Here is an 18,214-nt window from a genome sequence, read left to right on the forward strand (position 1 = left end):
AACCGGCCAGGCAGAGACAGCAAGGGCGGTTCGTTGCTCCAGAGCCTTTCCGTTCACCTTCCCACTCCTGGGCCAGACTACACTCAATCATATGACCCGCTGAAGAGATGAGTCTTCAGTAAAGACTTAAAGGTTGAGACCGAGTTTGCGTCTCTGACATGGGTAGGCAGAACTTTCCATAAAAATGGAGCTCTATAGGAGAAAGCCCTGCCTCCAGCTGTTTGCTTAGAAATTCTAGGGACAATTAGGAGGCCTGCGTCTTGTGACCGTAGCGTATGTGTAGGTATGTACGGCAGGACCAAATCAGAGAGATAGGTAGGAGCAAGCCCATGTAATGCTTTGTAGGTTAGCAGTAAAACCTTGAAATCAGCCCTTGCTTTGACAGGAAGCCAGTGTAGAGAGGCTAGCACTGGAGTAATATGATCAAATTTTTGGGTTCTAGTCAGGATTCTAGCAGCCATATTTAGCACTAACTGAAGTTTATTTAGTGCTTTATCCGGGTAGCCGGAAAGTAGAGCATTGCAGTAGTCCAACCTAGAAGTGACAAAAGCATGGATTAATTTTTCTGCATCATTTTTGGACGGAAAGTTTCTGATTTTTGTAATATTACGTAGATGGAAAAAAGCTATCCTCGAAATGGTCTTGATATGTTCTTCAAAAGAGAGATCAGGGTCCAGAGTAACGCCGAGGTCCTTCACAGTTTTATTTGAGACGACTGTACAACCATTAAGATTAATTGTCAGATTCAACAGAAGATCTCTTTGTTTCTTGGGACCTAGAACAAGCATCTCTGTTTTGTCCGAGTTTAATAGTAGAAAGTTTGCAGCCATCCACTTCCTTATGTCTGAAACACATGCTTCTAGCGAGGGCAATTTTGGGGCTTCACCATGTTTCATTGAAATGTACAGCTGTGTGTCATCTGCATAGCAGTGAAAGTTAACATTATGTTTTCGAATAACATCCCCAAGAGGTAAAATGTATAATGAAAACAATAGTGGTCCTAAAACAGAACCTTGAGGAGCACCGAAATTTACAGTTGATTTGTCAGAGGACAAACCATTCACAGAGACAAACTGATATCTTTCCGACAGATAAGATCTAAACCAGGCCAGAACATGTCCGTGTAGACCAATTTGGGTTTCCAATCTCTCCAAAAGAATGTGGTGATCGATGGTATCAAAAGCAGCACTGAGGTCTAGGAGCACGAGGACAGATGCAGAGCCTCGGTCCGATGCCATTAAAATGTCATTTACCACCTTCACAAGTGCCGTCTCAGTGCTATGATGGGGTCTAAAACCAGACTGAAGCATTTCGTATACATTGTTTGTCTTCAGGAAGGCAGTGAGTTGCTGCGCAACAGCCTTCTCTAAAATTTTTGAAAGGAATGGAAGATTCGATATAGGCCGATAGTTTTTTATATTTTCTGGGTCAAGGTTTGGCTTTTTCAAGAGAGGCTTTATTACTGCCACTTTTAGTGAGTTTGGTACACATCCAGTGGATAGAGAGCCGTTTATTATGTTCAACATAGGAGGGCCAAGCACAGGAAGCAGCTCTTTCTGTAGTTTAGTTGGAATAGGGTCCAGTATGCAGCTTGAAGGTTTAGAGGCCATGATTATTTTCATCATTGTGTCAAGAGATATAGTACTAAAACACTTGAGCGTCTCTCTTGATCCTAGGTCCTGGCAGAGTTGTGCAGACTCAGGACAACTGAGGTTTGGAGGAATACGCAGGTTAAAGAGGAGTCCGAAATTTGCTTTCTAATAATCATAATCTTTTCCTCAAAGAAGTTCATGAATTTATCACTGCTAAAGTGAAAGTCATCCTCTCTTGGGGAATGCTGCTTTTTAGTTAGCTTTGCGACAGTATCAAAAAGGAATTTCGGATTGTTCTTATTTTCCTCAATTAAGTTAGAAAAATAGGATGATCGAGCAGCAGTAAGGGCTCTTCGGTACTGCACGGTACCGTCTTTCCAAGCTAGTCGGAAGACTTCCAGTTTGGTGTGGCACCATTTCCGTTCCAATTTTCTGTTAGCTTGCTTCAGAGCTCGGGTATTTTCTGTGTACCAGGGAGCTAGTTTCTTATGATAAATGTTTTTAGTTTTTAGGGGTGCAACTGCATCTAGGGTATTGCAGGTTAAGGTTAAATCGAGATCCTCAGTTAGGTGGTTAACTGATTTTTGTCCTCTGGCGTCCTTGGGTAGGCAGAGGGAGTCTGGAAGGGCATCAAGGAATCTTTGTGTTGTCTGTGAATTTATAGCACGACTTTTGATGGTCCTTGGTTGGGGTCTGAGCAGATTATTTGTTGCAATTGCAAACGTAATAAAATGGTGGTCCGATAGTCCAGGATTATGAGGAAAAACATTAAGATCCACAACATTTATTCCATGGGACAAAACTAGGTCCAGCGTATGACTGTGACAGTGAGTGGTTCCAGAGACATGTTGGACAAAACCCACTGAGTCGATGATAGCTCCGCAAGCCTTTTGGAGTGGGTCTGTGGACTTTTCCATGTGAATATTAAAGTCACCAAAGATTAGAATATTATCTGCTATGACTACAAGGTCCGATAGGAATTCAGGGAACTCCGTGAGAAACGCTGTATATGGCCCAGGAGGCCTGTAAACAGTAGCTATAAAAAGTGATTGAGTAGGCTGCATAGATTTCATGACTAGAAGCTCAAAAGACGAAAACGTCATTTTTTTTTTTTGTAAATTGAAATTTGCTATCGTAAATGTTAGCAACACCTCCACCTTTGCGGGATGCACGGGGGATATGGTCACTAGTGTAGCCCAGAGGGTTGAGGCCTCATTTAAAACAGTAAATTCATTCATGCTTAAGCCATGTTTCAGTCAGGCCAATCACATCAAGATTATGATCAGTGATTAGTTCATTGACTATAATTGCCTTTGAAGTAAGGGATCTAACATTAAGTAGCCCTATTTTGAGATGTGAGGTATCATGATCTCTTTCAGTAATGACAGGAATGGAGGTGGTCTTCATCCTAGTGAGATTGCTAAGGCGAACACCGCCATGTTTAGTTTTGCCCATCCTAGGTCGAGGCACAGACACGGTCTCAATGGTGATAGCTGAGCTGACTACACTGACTGTGCTAGTGGCAGACTCCACTATGCTGGCAGGCTGGCTAACAGCCTGCTGCCTGGCCTGCACCCTATTTCATTGTGGAGATAGAGGAGTTAGAGCCCTGTCTATGTTGGTAGATAAGATAAGAGCACCCCTCCAGCTAGGATGGAGTCCGTCACTCCTCAGCAGGTCAGGCTTGGTCCTGTTTGTGGGCGATTCCCAGAAAGAGGGCCAGTTATCTACAAATTCTATCTTTTGGGAGGGGCAGAAAACAGTTTTCAACCAGCGATTGAGTTGTGAGACTCTGCTGTAGAGCTCATCATTCCCCCTAACTGGGAGGGGGCCAGAGACAATTACTCGATGCCGACACATCTTTCTAGCTGATATGCACGCAGAAGCTATGTTGCGCTTGGTGATCTCTGACTGTTTCATCCTAACATCGTTGGTGCCGACGTGGATAACAATATCTCTATACTCTCTACACTCGCCAGTTTTAGCTTTAGCCAGCACCATCTTCAGATTAGCCTTAACGTCGGTAGCCCTGCCCCCTGGTAAACAGTGTATGATCGCTGGATGATTCGTTTTAAGTCTAATACTGCGGGTAATGGAGTCGCCAATGACTAGAGTTTTCAATTTGTCAGAGCTAATGGTGGGAAGCTTCGGCGTCTCAGACCCTGTAACGGGGGGAGTAGAGACCAGAGAAGACTCGGCCTCTGACTCCGACCCGCTGCTTAATGGGGAAAACCGGTTGAAAGTTTCTGTCGGCTGAATGAGCGACACCGGTTGAGCTTTCCTACAGCATTTCCTTCCAGAAACCGTGAGAAAGTTGTCCGGCTGCGGGGACTGTGCCAGGGGATTTATACTACTATCTGTACTTACTGGTGGCACAGACGCTGTTTCATCCTTTCCTCCACTGAAATTACCCTTGCCTAACGATTGCATCTGAAGCTGGGCTTGTAGCACAGCTATCCTCGCGGTAAGGCGAGTACAGCGACTACAATTAGAAGGCATCATGTTAATGTTACTACTTAGCTTCGGCTGTTGGAGGTCCTGACGAATCGTCTCCAGATAAAGCGTCCGGAGTGAAAAAGTTGAGGAAAAAATAAATAAATATATGAACGGTAATTAAAAAGTGAAAACCGTAAAGTTGTCAGGTAGCAAAATAGGTTGGCAACAAAACGCACAGCAACTCGAAAACAAGCCTGCAAGTTGTGACCGGAAATTAACTGACTTGCCTAGTTAAATAAAGATTAAATAAAGGTGTAAAAAAAATAGAAATCGGCAAATCGCCTCCAAAAAATACCGATTTCCGAATGTTATGAAAACTTGGCCCTAATTAATCGGCCATTACGATTATTCGGTCGACCTCTAGTTGAAATGTAATGTCGAGCGCTGTCTCTTTCGTATGTTTTTGTTAGTTAGTTCTGTCCGTGGTGCTGAATGCAGAGTGTTCAGTACTTTTCCCTCCATGTAGTTCATTGCATGTTTAAAAATGAAAATACCTACCAAAAGGAGAACATGGATGTGGTTTATTTTTGTACTTGTTAAACAAGTAAAATAAGTAGCATATCTGCACGTGATTTACAGTAGATATATCTGTCAACACAGTCATACACATGTAAAATCCTGTAATATGATTCTGGTCCACGATGGGAAAAATGTATTCTAATGTGGCCTCCCATGGAAAATAATTGCACAGGCCTGGTCTAAGCCCTGTCTAAACTGTGAGGGGTGGAATTGTTTTAAAAAGGCCCAGCATCGTCCGGGTAGACCGTCATTGTAAATAAGAATTTGTTCTTAACCCTCCTGCTGTGTTACGGTCGAGTTGGACCGAGCCCTGGGAGACACAAGTAGTGAGAGTACATGGTGCAGACGCAGATCCTCTCCACGTCACCTGGTAGGAGCGGCCTGAGTGTGCAGATGGGAGGATTAAGAGGAGGATATCATGGTTCATGGTGTTGAAGGCAGCAGATAGATCTAGGAGGATGAGAACAAAGGAGAGAGGGTCAGCTTTGGCAGTGTGGAGAGCCTCCAGGACACAGAGAAGAGCAGTCTCGCTTGAGTGACCAGTCTTGAAGTCTGACTGGTTAGGGTCAAGAAGATCATTCTCAGAGAGTGAGAGCGAGAGATTTGGTCAGAGACAGCACACTCAAGTGTTTTGGAAAGAAAATAAAGGGATACCCGTCTGTAGTTTTTGACGTCAGAGTAGTCGAATGTTGGTTTCTTCAGGAGGGGAGCAACTCAGGTCATTTTGAAGTCAGAGGGAACACAGACAGTGGTCAGGGATGAATTGAGGGAAGTGAGGAATGGGAGAAGGTCTCCAGAGATGGATTAGATAAGGGAGGAGGTGATGGGGTCAAGTGGGCAGGTCGGACCTCACTATTCGCAGGATTTCATCTGGAGAGAGAGGGGAGAACGAGGTCAAGGCGTAGGGTAGTTATGTGTGAGTGGGACCAGTGGACTCAATAAGCTGAGTGAATGAGGAGCGGATGTCGTCAACCTTCTTTTCATAGTGGTTGACAAAGTCGTCACAGGGAGTGAGTAGGGAGGGGAGGGACCGGAAGATTAAGGAGGGAGGAGAAGGTGGAAAGAGTTACCTAGGGTCAGAGGCAAAAGCTTGAAATTTAGAGCGATAGAAAGTTGTATTTACAGTGAATACAGAGGAAGAGAAGGTAGAGAGGAGAGAGAGAAAGGGTGATTGTTTCTCTGGAAGTTTAGTTTAACTCGGCTGCTTGCAGCCCTGTTCTGTGAGTCCGCAATGAATCACTCAACTACGGAGCAGGAGATAAGGGCCAAGCCGGCCGGGAGAAAAGGAGACAGTGTGAGTCATAGGATGCTGAAAGGAAGGACAGGAGGAGAAGGATGCTGAAAGGAAGACAGGAGGAGAAGGATTTAGCAGAAGGGAGAGATGATAGGATAGAAGAGGAGAGAATAGTGGGATATAGAGAGCGAAGATTGCGACAGCGCATGACCATCTGGGTAGGGGCTGATTGGCTAAGGTTAGAGAAAAGGGACACAGAAAAGGAAACAATGTAGTGATCAGAGACCTGGAGAGGGTTTGCAGTGAGATTAGTAGGCGAACAGCCTCTAGTAAAGATGATATCAAGTGTATTGTCTGCCTTGTGAGGGGGAGGGGACTTAGAAAGGGTAAGGTCAAAAGAGTCAAGGAGGGGAAAGAGAGAGTTGGAAAGAAATGAATCGAAGGCAGACGTCTGTAGGTTGAAGTCATCAAGTACGAAGAGTGGTGAGCCAGCATCAGGAAATGTGTTTTTCAAGGTGTCAAGCTCATTGAGGAACTCTAATGATACCTGGTGGGCAACATATGACAACAATGTTATGCTTGAGTGGACAAGTGACAGTGACAGCATGGAATTAAAAAATAAATTAAACAACACCTATGAGAAATGAGTAGCCCTGTGCCACCATTACGATGACCAGATGTTCTCAGACTATGAGAGAAAATGTAGTCAGATAACAACTGGAGAAGCAGTGTTCACTGGGATGAGCCATGTCTCCGTCAGACCCAAAAAGTCAAGGGACTGAAGGGCAGCATAGGCTTAGATGAACTTTGCTTTCTTGACCACAGATCGGCAGTTCCAAATGCTGCCAGAGACCAGGAATTCCACATGGGTTGTGTGCACAGGTTACACTAAATTAGAAGGGTTGCAGCCAAGGGGTCGGGGTCGTCTGTAAAGCTTACAGGGAGAGCAGTGAACAGGTATAGAAAAAACACACATACACTACATGACTAAAGGTATGTGGGTGGACACCTGCTTGTCAAACATCTCATTCCAAAATCCTGGGCATGAATATGGAGTTGGGTACAAATGACCCTTCCGATTGAGAATGGTTCTTTATAGAATCATTCTCCATAAAGGTTCTATAAATAACCATAAAAAAGGGTCCTATATAGCCCCAAAAACGGTTGTAACCATAGCGAAACCCTTTTTTGGTGCAATATTGAATATTTTTGGATTGGTTCTTTATAAAACCTTAAAAAATAGTTTTATTTATAACACCATACACGTTCCAATTCGAATGTTATGAGCATGGTTCTTTATTGAACCTTTAACAAAGTGTTTTAATATAGCACCAACAAGGGTTTCGCTCTTGTTACAAACCAAAAAAACACTATCTGGTATAGGATGAGAGGATAAGAATCATGTTGTTTTTTAGTTTCCCCATATGTTGTCCTTAGTCCTTGTGGAAACAGTCTCATCCAAAGTAAAGGACATAGTTAAAGGATACACATTCAGTGTTCCATCATACCGTTGGGGTATTTTTGTGATCAATTGTGATAAGCAAAGGAAGCTAAGGAGACAGGACATCAACCATCAACTCTCTCATTGCACCTCCATCTTCCCCTTGTATGTTCCTGTCAGTATGTTCCTTTAGAAACATGATCATTGCTTTGTCGACCTTGTGGGCCAGGAGAACATTCAGTTGAGTCACAATGCCTCCAAGTTTGTGCACCCCTTGTTCTCTTCTCCTATAGTCACATGGATGTATTTATTCTCGTGACGACAGAGAGGATATGGCAGTTAAGGCTCAGCCAGGATGTCATCTAGGGAGAATCCTGAAAGATGGCCCTCCTCTCCAGGGTTCCTAGGCCCTGAAGTCTGGCTTCAAATGTCTCCTGATCAGCCCTGTTAAGACAGATAGACATTTGTGTGAAATGAACCTAGCTTCAAAATGGAACACCACTGAGATGAGAGAGAGATGAAGAGGCAGAAAGAGAAAGAGGGGGAGAGAGAGAGAGAGAATAGGTTGTGGGATAAAATGTGGAAGGAGAAGAAAGAAATGTGGAAGAAGAAAACATCTGCATGGGTTTGCTCTCCATTTTCCCCTTCTGTAATCTGCTAGTTATATGTAAAATGTGTGTGTGTGTGTTTCTGTGTGTGTGTGTGTGTGTGTGTTTCTGTGTCTGTTTGTCTTGGTGTCTGTATGTGGGCTTGCAAGTGTGTGCGTAAGCATGTAACGCCCTGACAAATAATGTTTCTGCCAGGATGTGCGCTAAGATGACTGACAGAGATGCTGATTGTGTTTAACATGTCATTGATAGGCCATTGATATGGTCCAGGTGATACAGTATCTGTGACTGCTTGCCCTGGCATCAGTATGGTTTAAAAGCACATTTTCAATCTTATCTCCTTCCCCCAGAATAAGCCGACTGAGGAAGTTGTGACTCAAAATACCCTTGATAGACAAAAGCAAAAACACTTATATTCTTCTCTGAGACACCTTGCCACTGTGTAGGGAAATACATGTATGTTCTGAGTAATGTGCAATTCAATCACATAGGCTACATACAGTGACAAGAACACACACTAGGTGGTCTACATTGATAGGATATGTCTTCAGTGAGGACTTGAATAGATCCATTTACAATGTCTACGACTTACTGTGTTGGGATAATGTGATGTCTACCGAATTCACTCATAGTGACATACCCATGGGAACTATACACACAGAATGTGAGCAGCACACACATTGCCTACACATGTGTCCCTGAATAAGCACAATGCAGTAACAACCTTGGTTGTTCTGTATGTTGTATGTGTGTGTGTGTGTGCATTTATGTCTATGTCTGTGTGTCTGTGTGCGTTGGACAGGAGTGTGCTGGACAGGGATATCTGGGCTCAAATGCGCTATCTCTGACTAGTAAAATTGAAAGTGTCTCTCTTTTCCTTCCGTCCAGGTAGGCAAGCAATAACGTTTGACAGAAAATGCGACGGGGGTCCTGTCACTTCAGATGGCTGGGGATAGACATGGCACTTCTCTGTCTGGCCACCTACAGCTGGGCCCAGGACACAGAAGGTACAGTAGACAGACATGCCTTAAAAGGAAATTCCACCACTTTTCAACCTCATATTCATCATCTCCAGCACTAAACCAGTGTCTACAAATGTGAAACCAACATTTCTATGATCAATGGTTAAAAAGATAAGGTCCTAAAAAATGCTTCTCTGTGACATAACATTACACCACTGCGAATCTGATAGTGTTAGAAAATCCCTATTTTAAAAGGTTTTTACATTTGACGATGTCATCAGGTCGAACTTTTAAACTTAATATTTTGTTCTACAAAATGGAGAAACGTGCTGTTTTCATATATGTTAACACAGGTATTGCACTGGAGATAATGCATTTTTTTAACGGCATGTGTGAAGTATTGTATTGTGACAGCAAATCAATACATTTTCATACAATTTACAATTAAGTGTCTTCTATTCTATTTAGGATACATGGGCTCCGATACGATGCAGGAAAAATGTGGTGCAATTCGGTTTGGGTATTCCCAGGGGCACTCGCAATGCCATTGGGGGTACGCCAAATAAAAATGTGATTCACATAAAAATAAAAATAAATAAAAATGACAATCTTCACATTTTCAAACAGTCCATTTAGTAAGGTCCGCGTCCATAGAAACACATGCCAGCTCTACTGGTAGTACTGCTACTACCAGCAGTACTACACCTACACCTGTCGACGACACAGGTTGTTCTGCTTCCATGAGCACATCAAATGCTATCGTCAGTAATTGCATGGACACTGACAGTTGTGAATCTGATGCAGCTGAAGAGCTGCCTCCTTACCCGGGAAAGCACAGAACAACAGACAGGGTGGTTGGACCATCGAAGAGGTGCAAATATGATGAGAACTACATTGATTTGGGGTTCACTTACAGTATATTGGGAGTAGTGCCTTTCCTCAGCCACAGTGTTTTATATGTGCAAAGTATTATCTCACAACTCGATGAAACCTTCACTCTCGCGCAGACATTTAGAAACAAAACATGGCAATTTGAAAAATAAGCCAAGGGAATTTTTTTGAGCGAGAATTAAGACGACTTTCGAGTGGTAAAAGCAACAGATATAGTGTGCTACCGAGTGGCTAGGACAGGCAAGCTCCATACTATTGTGGAGGACTTAATTCTTCCTGCTGCCGCAGATATGGCTGGGACAATGCTAGGGGAAAAGGCCAAAAAAACTATACAGACAATTTCTCCATCAAACAACTCTGTTTCAGGACGCATCAGTGACATGGCAGGGAGATGTTTTGAAAAAATGACTGCTTCGCATACAAGCCACTGAATTCTATGCGTTACAGCTGGATGAGTCAACAGTCATGGTGGGCCTGGCACAGCTCCTGGTATATGTCCATTACATTTATGGGGGGTCAATTAAGGAAGACATCTTCTGTAAACCACTGGAAACCAGTATAACAGGAGAGGATATTTTTGAAGTACTGGACAGCTTGGTGACACCAAATGGACTTTGGTGGTCAAGATGTGTTGGTATCTGTACTGATGGCGCAAAAGAGGCTCTTGCTGCAAATGGAATGCCTGACAGCTTGAAAGACGTTTTGGACACTACAGTGAAAATGGTGAACTTTGTTTAATGCAACCGCTGTGTCAGATTTTTTTTTTAAAGTTACGAAAAAAGCATACCATGCAATAATCTGAGACGGCGCTCAGAAGTAAATATATTTCTCCACCATGTTGGAGTCAACAGAAATACAAAATTACATCATAAATATTCCCTTTATGTACATATTCTTATTCATTCCTTCACACTTGTGTGTATAAGGTAGTTGTTGTGAAATTGTTAGGTTAGATTACTTGTTAGATATTACTGCATTGTCGGAACTAGATGCACAAGCATTTCGCTACACTCCCATTAACATCTGCTTACCATGTGTATGTGACAAATACAATTTGATTTGATTTGAAATCTCTGGAAGACAATCAGGTTTCCCTCAAGGATTTCCCTATACTTAGCGCCATCCATCATTCCTTCAATTCTGACCAGTTTTCCAGTCTCTGCCGATGAAGAAAATCCCCAAAGCATGAAGCTGCCACTACCGTGCTTCACTGTAGGGGTGGTGTTCTCAGGGTGATGAGAGGTGTTGGGTTTGCGGCAGACATTGCGTTTTCCTTGATTGCCAAAAAGCTACATTTTATTCTCATCTGTCCAGAGTACCTCCTTCCATATGTTTGGGGAGTCTCCCACATACCTTTTGGCGAAACACAAACGTGTTAGCTTGTTTTCTTCCTTAAGCAATGGATTTTTTCTGACCACTCTTCCATAAAGCACAGCTCTGGGAGTGTCCTATGGACAGACTCCAATCTCCGCTGTGGACTTTTGCAGATCCTTCAGGGTTATCTTTGGTCTCTTTGTTGCCTCTATTATTAATGCCCTCCTTGCTTGGTCTGTGAGTTTTGGTGTGCGGCCCTCTCTTGGCAGGTTTGTTGTGGTGCCATATTTTTTCCATTTTTTAATAATGGATTTAATGGTGCTCTGTGAGATGTTCAAAGTTTCTGATATTTTTTCATAACCCAACCCTGATCTGCACTACTCCACAACTTTGTCCCTGACCTGTTTGGAGAGCTCCATGGTCTTCATAGTGCTGCTTGCTTGGTGGTGGCCTTTGCTTAGTGGTGTTGCAGACTCTGGGGCCTTTCAGAACAGTTGTATATATACTGAGATCACTTGACCGCTCATGTGACACTTAGATTGCACACAGGTGAACGTTATTTAACAAATTATGTGACTTCTGAAGGTAATTGGTTGCAGGTCTCAGGTACAAATACATATGCATGCACCAGTTTTCCATATATATTTTTTGAAACAAGTTATTTTTTACATTTCACTTCATTAATTTGGACTATTTTGTATATGTCCGTTACATGAAATCCAACAACAAAATAGGAAAAACATCAAGAGGGATGAATACTTTTGCAAGGCACTGTAGCGTAAGAGCCCAAAAACATGAAAAACCAAACGCCTGGAATTTCAGCATGTTCAGGTAGGATGGAATTTTTGGTCCACGACATGACATTACAATATGATCTGATTGTTCTGACTGTTCTGACCAATAAACAGTCATATTTTATTTAAGCAATAAGGTTTGAGAGGGTGTGGTATATGGCCAATATATACGACAGCTAAGGGCTGTTCTTTTGCACAAAGCAAAGGGCGTGGTATATTTGCCATATATCGCAAACCCCCGAGGTGCCTTACTGCTATTATAAACTGGTTACTGACATAACTAGAACAGTACAAAGTACTTTTTTTGTCATGCCAATCAGCATTCAGGGCTTGACCCACCCAGTTTGTAATTGCATTTATACTATGGCATTGTTGAAACCTCATTTCTGATTGGCTTGATGGGCATTTTACAGCTGGCCCTATTTCCCTATAACACATGGTATATCAGCATGGTAGAATTCAATGACTTTAGTTCATTCTTACATGTTCTATGTTTGAGCTGCTTTTGAAAGCAACATTTGATTTGAAAACTTTATTGCCATTGCTGAAATTTTATTTTCATAAAAGCAAGCTAGTTAGGTTAGTTAGCTAAACTAGCAAGTCTATTTGTTTGATTACCAAGGCAACTACTGTAGCTTTCTAGTGAACTTGCTAGCTTCTTCAGTGGATGTTGAACACATTTCTAGGTACAAATGTGTTAAATTCTAAATTCTATGCGTTCTCTGGAAAATAATGCAACTCCATGGAACATTAGTTCCACTCCGCTAGCGTGTCATGAAACACACTCTTTCACATGGTTTATTATATTCCATGGAACGCACAGCCCCTCCTTCATTATCCCTTACATGTATCCTCCTACTTTGAATGGGTAAGTGGGGTAGGCTCTAGAGCAGAGGGTGATCCTACAAAGCAAGTTAGATCTAATCAGGGTTTTCTAAAGCTAACTTGCTTAGGCTTCATCTGTCACACAACGGTGGATGTTGCTCGTCCGCCTGCCACTCACTCTAGCAGTCTTGGAACTGTCGCACATGGCTAGTCGAACGCCAAACTCTTCATTGAGAAAACGGTGAAACATCAATCCATGGTTGAGTCAGTGCCACATTTCAATTTGTGCAGAAAAATAACATTTCTTTAATTTAATCTTGCAAATTGGCGAGCTTTGGTGAGCTTATCAGTGCACAAGTTATCATTGTTTTATTAAGTCATTCAAAAGTGTTACATTCCTTGATTAAAAAGGATTCAGTCATTACTAAATGAAGTGAATGATGACACAATCGTTGCAAGAGGGAGGGAATCTGATTCCATTGTTCCTCAACTCTTGGCTCAGTCATTTCATTCAGGGTAAGTGGAGTTAGCCTACCCCGGAGCAGGTTAGTTCTGAAGGATTCATTGCCATAGAAATGTAGCTGGCTAAAACGTGAGCCACTTTTGTATGACTGGTTATGCTGATTTGAACTCAGAGGTTGGCCAAAGCTAACTCCTCAAACTTGCTTGGAAGGTAACCCTCAGGGCTCTCCAAACCATGTTACTGGAGAGCTTACCATCCTGTAGGTTTTCACTCCAACCCTAATATTGTGCACCTGATTCTAACAATTAGTTGGTTGATAAACGGAATCAGGTTAGTTACAACTGGGGTTGGAGCGAAAACCTACAGGAGGGTAGCTCTATGCTTTATTGTACTGTAAGTGCTATGCATGTATTGTTACTGGGAAACTCTTAGAAGTATAAAAGCAGGGTTGAAACTTTGTTCATGGCGTCTTTGAAAACCAGTCTCCTGGTGTAGGGTTCCATTACACTATAATCTGCTATTATACTTAGCCTATAGACTTTTATCTTTTGACATAACTGTAATAGATCTGATTACTTTTAAATGCTTACGAACAATAGTCCTCATGTTTCTGAGTAATATTCCTTTAATTATTATTTTGTGAATGGCCTAATGTTAATTACACTACACATAGCATACACTTGGCCTCTAACTGTGCAGATCTGAGCTAAGGTTAACTCAATCATTTAATGCTAGACCATTTTTTTGCAAGATATTAGCTCCTTGTCTCTCAGCCTCTTAACAATTACATAATGGTTACCTTGGACACATGTAACTGATAGTATTCCAAGTGGGGATGCAAGGCTTGCTAAACACTTGACTTGCTTGACTAAACTCATTGGATACGCTTATGAGAGTATAGCATTGACATTGAGTGACATTGACATTGACTGATTGAAGATTATATTATGGTCAAATTTCCTTCTACACTATTTATCTATCATCCTCAGTCAAAAGTGGATTTCCGCTAATCTACACACAAACAGTTCTAAGTACTGTTAAAGCTTTTAGGCATTCTAAATGACTGTGACTTTAGGAAAAAATAACTGTCTCTATGGATACGAAGAACAAAGAGCTTTAACCTTTCCAACGTTATGGAAACACTGGAACAATCTGTACTGTTCAGATACCTTTAAACACATAGACCTCCCTCTCATGTCCTCTCATGTCCTCTCATGTCCTCTCATGTCCTCTCATGTCCTCTCTCACACACACGCACGCGCACACACACCCCACTCTTGCATATTCATCCTACCTTTAAAGCATCTCTTTGAGTAGCCTATTCCTTTTCAGTTCTTCCTGTGCCATCCACATTTGTGCATAGCTCAGTCAGTGGTCAAGTTATCAGTTTGCCAGCTAGCTAGGTAAAATGACTAGCCAGCTCAACAATGTTATTTGTTATCAAACCCCAAAATAACGGCTCGTGGGAAGAGAAGTTTAAAACAACCCTCAACATGCACACAAATCTGCTGCAGAAAAAAAACATAGCTCTGGAATGTTTTGGCATAACATTTACATGATTTTGGCTAGAGGTACACAGTCTTCAGCAATGTAAGGTTGTAGTCCAAACACTTACAAGACAAAAGGCAAAAAGGGGAAATATTTTTAAATGTACTGCCCTTGCCCGGATATTTGTCACTCATTCATCCCACAATGATTGTGTTTTCAGCCACCGGTAGCTACAGTCAATTATGATTGCATGTCTACTCACATTAAATATATAATTATGAATAAATGCCTACTGTACGACAGCTAGCAAATTAATTAGATAAATAACAGCCTGCCTAGCTGGAACTTCTGAAGAAGGAAAATGTTTTATTTCCACAATTTCCAAAAGTTAACCAAACAAAAACATCATTACTTATATGAGACGTGTTTCTGCCGTCGTATTCATGCCGTTATTCATATTAGTTTTTACTTACACTTGTTTGTTGACTCCATATATTGACGTTGAGGTTTTCATTTTTGGCTGACATTTCTTAGCGGATTTACAATCGTCACAAATTTAATTATGGGGAGATTCAGGCCCCAAAGTGAACATAATTGCACACACGCAAACGTGACTAAAAAAGAGGGCTGAGGGGCTTACGTTGCAAACGTCTCTTGCTTAGCTAATCATTTGGACCGCCCTCCAAGATGGTGATGGGGATTCTCCCAAGGGCATAAGGTTAGAGGAAGTAGGCGAGGGTGTGTCATTTATGAGATTGAACCGCAGCCTAAGCATAGACCTTTCGCACAACGTAGCAACGCCCACTTCTGCTCAACTTCCTAGCCGATACATAGCTTCCTGTCCCGATCCCGTCCTGTCAGCCTGATATCATTACCTCAGTATATAAATATAATCATATTTATGTTGTGTTTTTTATCCTTCTTGTTGAAAATTCTGTTTATCTGTCAGTTAGTGATTTTTGTAAATTGATTGTGTTCTGTGTCTTTTTTTGTCTCTTTAGCTAGCAAACGTTAGCTACCAGTACCTAGCTAACGTAAGTGCTATCATTAATGTTATTAGTTGGTGCAGCATTTTTATTGAAAGTTAGGAAATTAAGATTTCTTTTAACCTTCTAGTTGGCTTTGACATCTGAAGAAGGGAGCAGTACCTTTGCTATTCCAGTGGAATAACTACCATGTCCATGAGATCCTCATGTTACTGATGGGAAGCATCAACTGCATCGGGGCTGTGGCTTGCTTTCTCATAAAACTACCAGGGTGTGCCTGTTGTGAAGGCATGAGCCAAGGAGCAATGAGCTACTACTGCAATGCATCTTTCCTTTTTTTGCTGTGACCATCCACATTGTCTAACACCCTGTAGTCCATTTATTGATGATAAACACTACTGCTTATACTCCAAACACAAAATGTTTACAGTGACAAGAGAACAGTTATTTTAAATGATTAATTAATAAATTAAAGACAGATTTGTTGGTTTGTTTCTCTTTCATTAATTGAAAGATAAAGGAGCCTGTAGGAGCCTGTCTGTTGTTATTTAGTCTTTCCTGCCTATGAACCTTTGCATGTTCACATATAAGTAGTACCAGTTACCCTTCTCTCTAATTAGTGAGAACACCACTGGGTCTCTATGTATTCTCTCGACCAGAATTTCCTCATGCGCACAAACAACAAAGTCACACCACTCCAACCCAGCAATTTATAGATTACCTTGAACTTGCCAATAGTAGGCATGCTGCCTCTTCAGGGAAGGTTCACCGTTATGCATGTGAACATACTTGCAATCCACAAAACCCTTTACATTTGGGTAATCTCCAGTCCATCAGGAGAAGATGCAAGTCAAGGGACATCAGGATGTATGATGAGGCCACAGGGTGAGAAGTTGACATTGCAATAGTCACTAGCTGCTTCCAACTCCAGTCCCCTCTTCATGTCAGCTGTTTGTGCTGTGCCTTTGAGGATCTTTTCAGATAGATTGCCTGCGGATGTCAGCCCTCTCACAAGGCAAGCCTCTCTGAACCGTGACGAGGTCAGTCCTCTATTTTATGGGCTGTTGCGAAGCTCACATATAGAGACAATGTGAATCTGGTCTTCTTCACTGAGCACAAATGTGCAGCCTTGAAAGTTGCTCACCAGTCTTTAGCCATCAACAGGCAGTGAAGCGAATGGTGGTGTCTCCATATGGTGAAATATGTGTCGCGTTGTGATTGGTGGCTGATGGTAAGACAAGAGGCTCCCCACCTGTACCTTTCCAAAGTGGGAGTCGACTAAAAGCTTTTCAGCAGGCATCCCCATGCTGCAGATCAAAGGCTTGGATAGAGGGTGAAAGTTGTTGTACCCCTCTTCTATCTGGAGAACTGAGAGGTCAGGGAGTGGTCCAAGAAGGGTGCAGTAGAGAGTACTTCTGCAAAGCAAAGCAGCCTCTGTGGTTAGCCAATCTAAACAACGTACTTGAAACCACCTGAAATTGAAAAAAATGAAATAGTCAAAGTGTAATAGGATATGACCAGATACTACCTAGTATACTGGCTATTAGGGACTACTCACCTAATCCCTCCTTTTGCCAGGCACATTTTGGTGGGCTTGGTGATGGTCATTTTGCCTTTGGGCCCAGGTTGCAGACCCCAGACTGTACAAGGGCACTATTCTAAATCTAATCATGAGACGATTTAAGTTTCATGAAATAATTTCTTAGCATTATGAAGTGATTATAACCATATGATGTTGATATGTGATATAGCTATTAAAACATACCATATTCCTTGGCTTAAGCCACTACTGATATGCCTCTGTGCAGTGGTGAGGTGGGACCACTGCTGTTTCCATCTAGGAATAGTGTGCAGACTGGGATAGTAATGCAACAAGAACAGTGATGTTGTGTCATTGTTACTTGTTCAGGGGGCTTCAGTACAACCTACGTGGCGATATAAAAATAAAATGATTAGACTATATAATCACTCAACATGTGTTATGACCAGCAACCAGATGTGACTGGTGCAACATGCAACAGCCACTAAATTCCTTACAACAATACAGGTTTAAACATTTCTATTAAGGATATACGTATGCTCTTGATTAAATGTAATCAAATGTATCCAACATAAAAGAGTTAATAGAAACAGCAAGGACGACGACTGAACAATTACTACACGAACACGGAACCCAAACTGGCTGCGCGAGAGCGCCATTGTGTGTTAAAATCAAATCAAATCAAATTTATTTATATAGCCCTTCGTACATCAGCTGATATCTCAAAGTGCTGTACAGAAACCCAGCCTAAAACCCCAAACAGCAAACAATGCAGGTGTAAAAGCACGGTGGCTAGGAAAAACTCCCTAGAAAGGCCAAAACCTAGGAAGAAACCTAGAGAGGAACCGGGCTATGTGGGGTGGCCAGTCCTCTTCTGGCTGTGCCGGGTAGAGATTATAACAGAACATGACCAAGATGTTCAAATGTTCATAAATGACCAGCATGGTCAAATAATAATAAGGCAGAACAGTTGAAACTGGAGCAGCAGCACAGTCAGGTGGACTGGGGACAGCAAGGAGCCATCATGTCAGGTAGTCCTGGGGCACGGTCCTAGGGCTCAG

General features: G+C 42.1%; 1 protein-coding gene across 2 annotated transcripts in view; it reads left to right on the plus strand.

Annotated features, from left to right (window-relative positions):
- LOC124038254 (protocadherin-15-like) overlaps positions 1-18,214 on the plus strand; it is a 275,775-nt gene that overhangs the window by 12,681 nt on the left and 244,880 nt on the right. For both annotated transcript variants that reach the window (XM_046353882.1, XM_046353881.1), the window contains exon 2: positions 8,779-8,897. In XM_046353882.1, the coding sequence (XP_046209838.1) occupies positions 8,807-8,897 (91 nt within the window). In that variant the 5' untranslated portion in view covers positions 8,779-8,806. The remainder of the gene's footprint in view (positions 1-8,778; positions 8,898-18,214) is intronic.

The sequence above is a fragment of the Oncorhynchus gorbuscha genome, linkage group LG06, assembly GCF_021184085.1.
Source record: "Oncorhynchus gorbuscha isolate QuinsamMale2020 ecotype Even-year linkage group LG06, OgorEven_v1.0, whole genome shotgun sequence".
NCBI classification, from domain to species: Eukaryota; Metazoa; Chordata; class Actinopteri; order Salmoniformes; family Salmonidae; genus Oncorhynchus; species Oncorhynchus gorbuscha.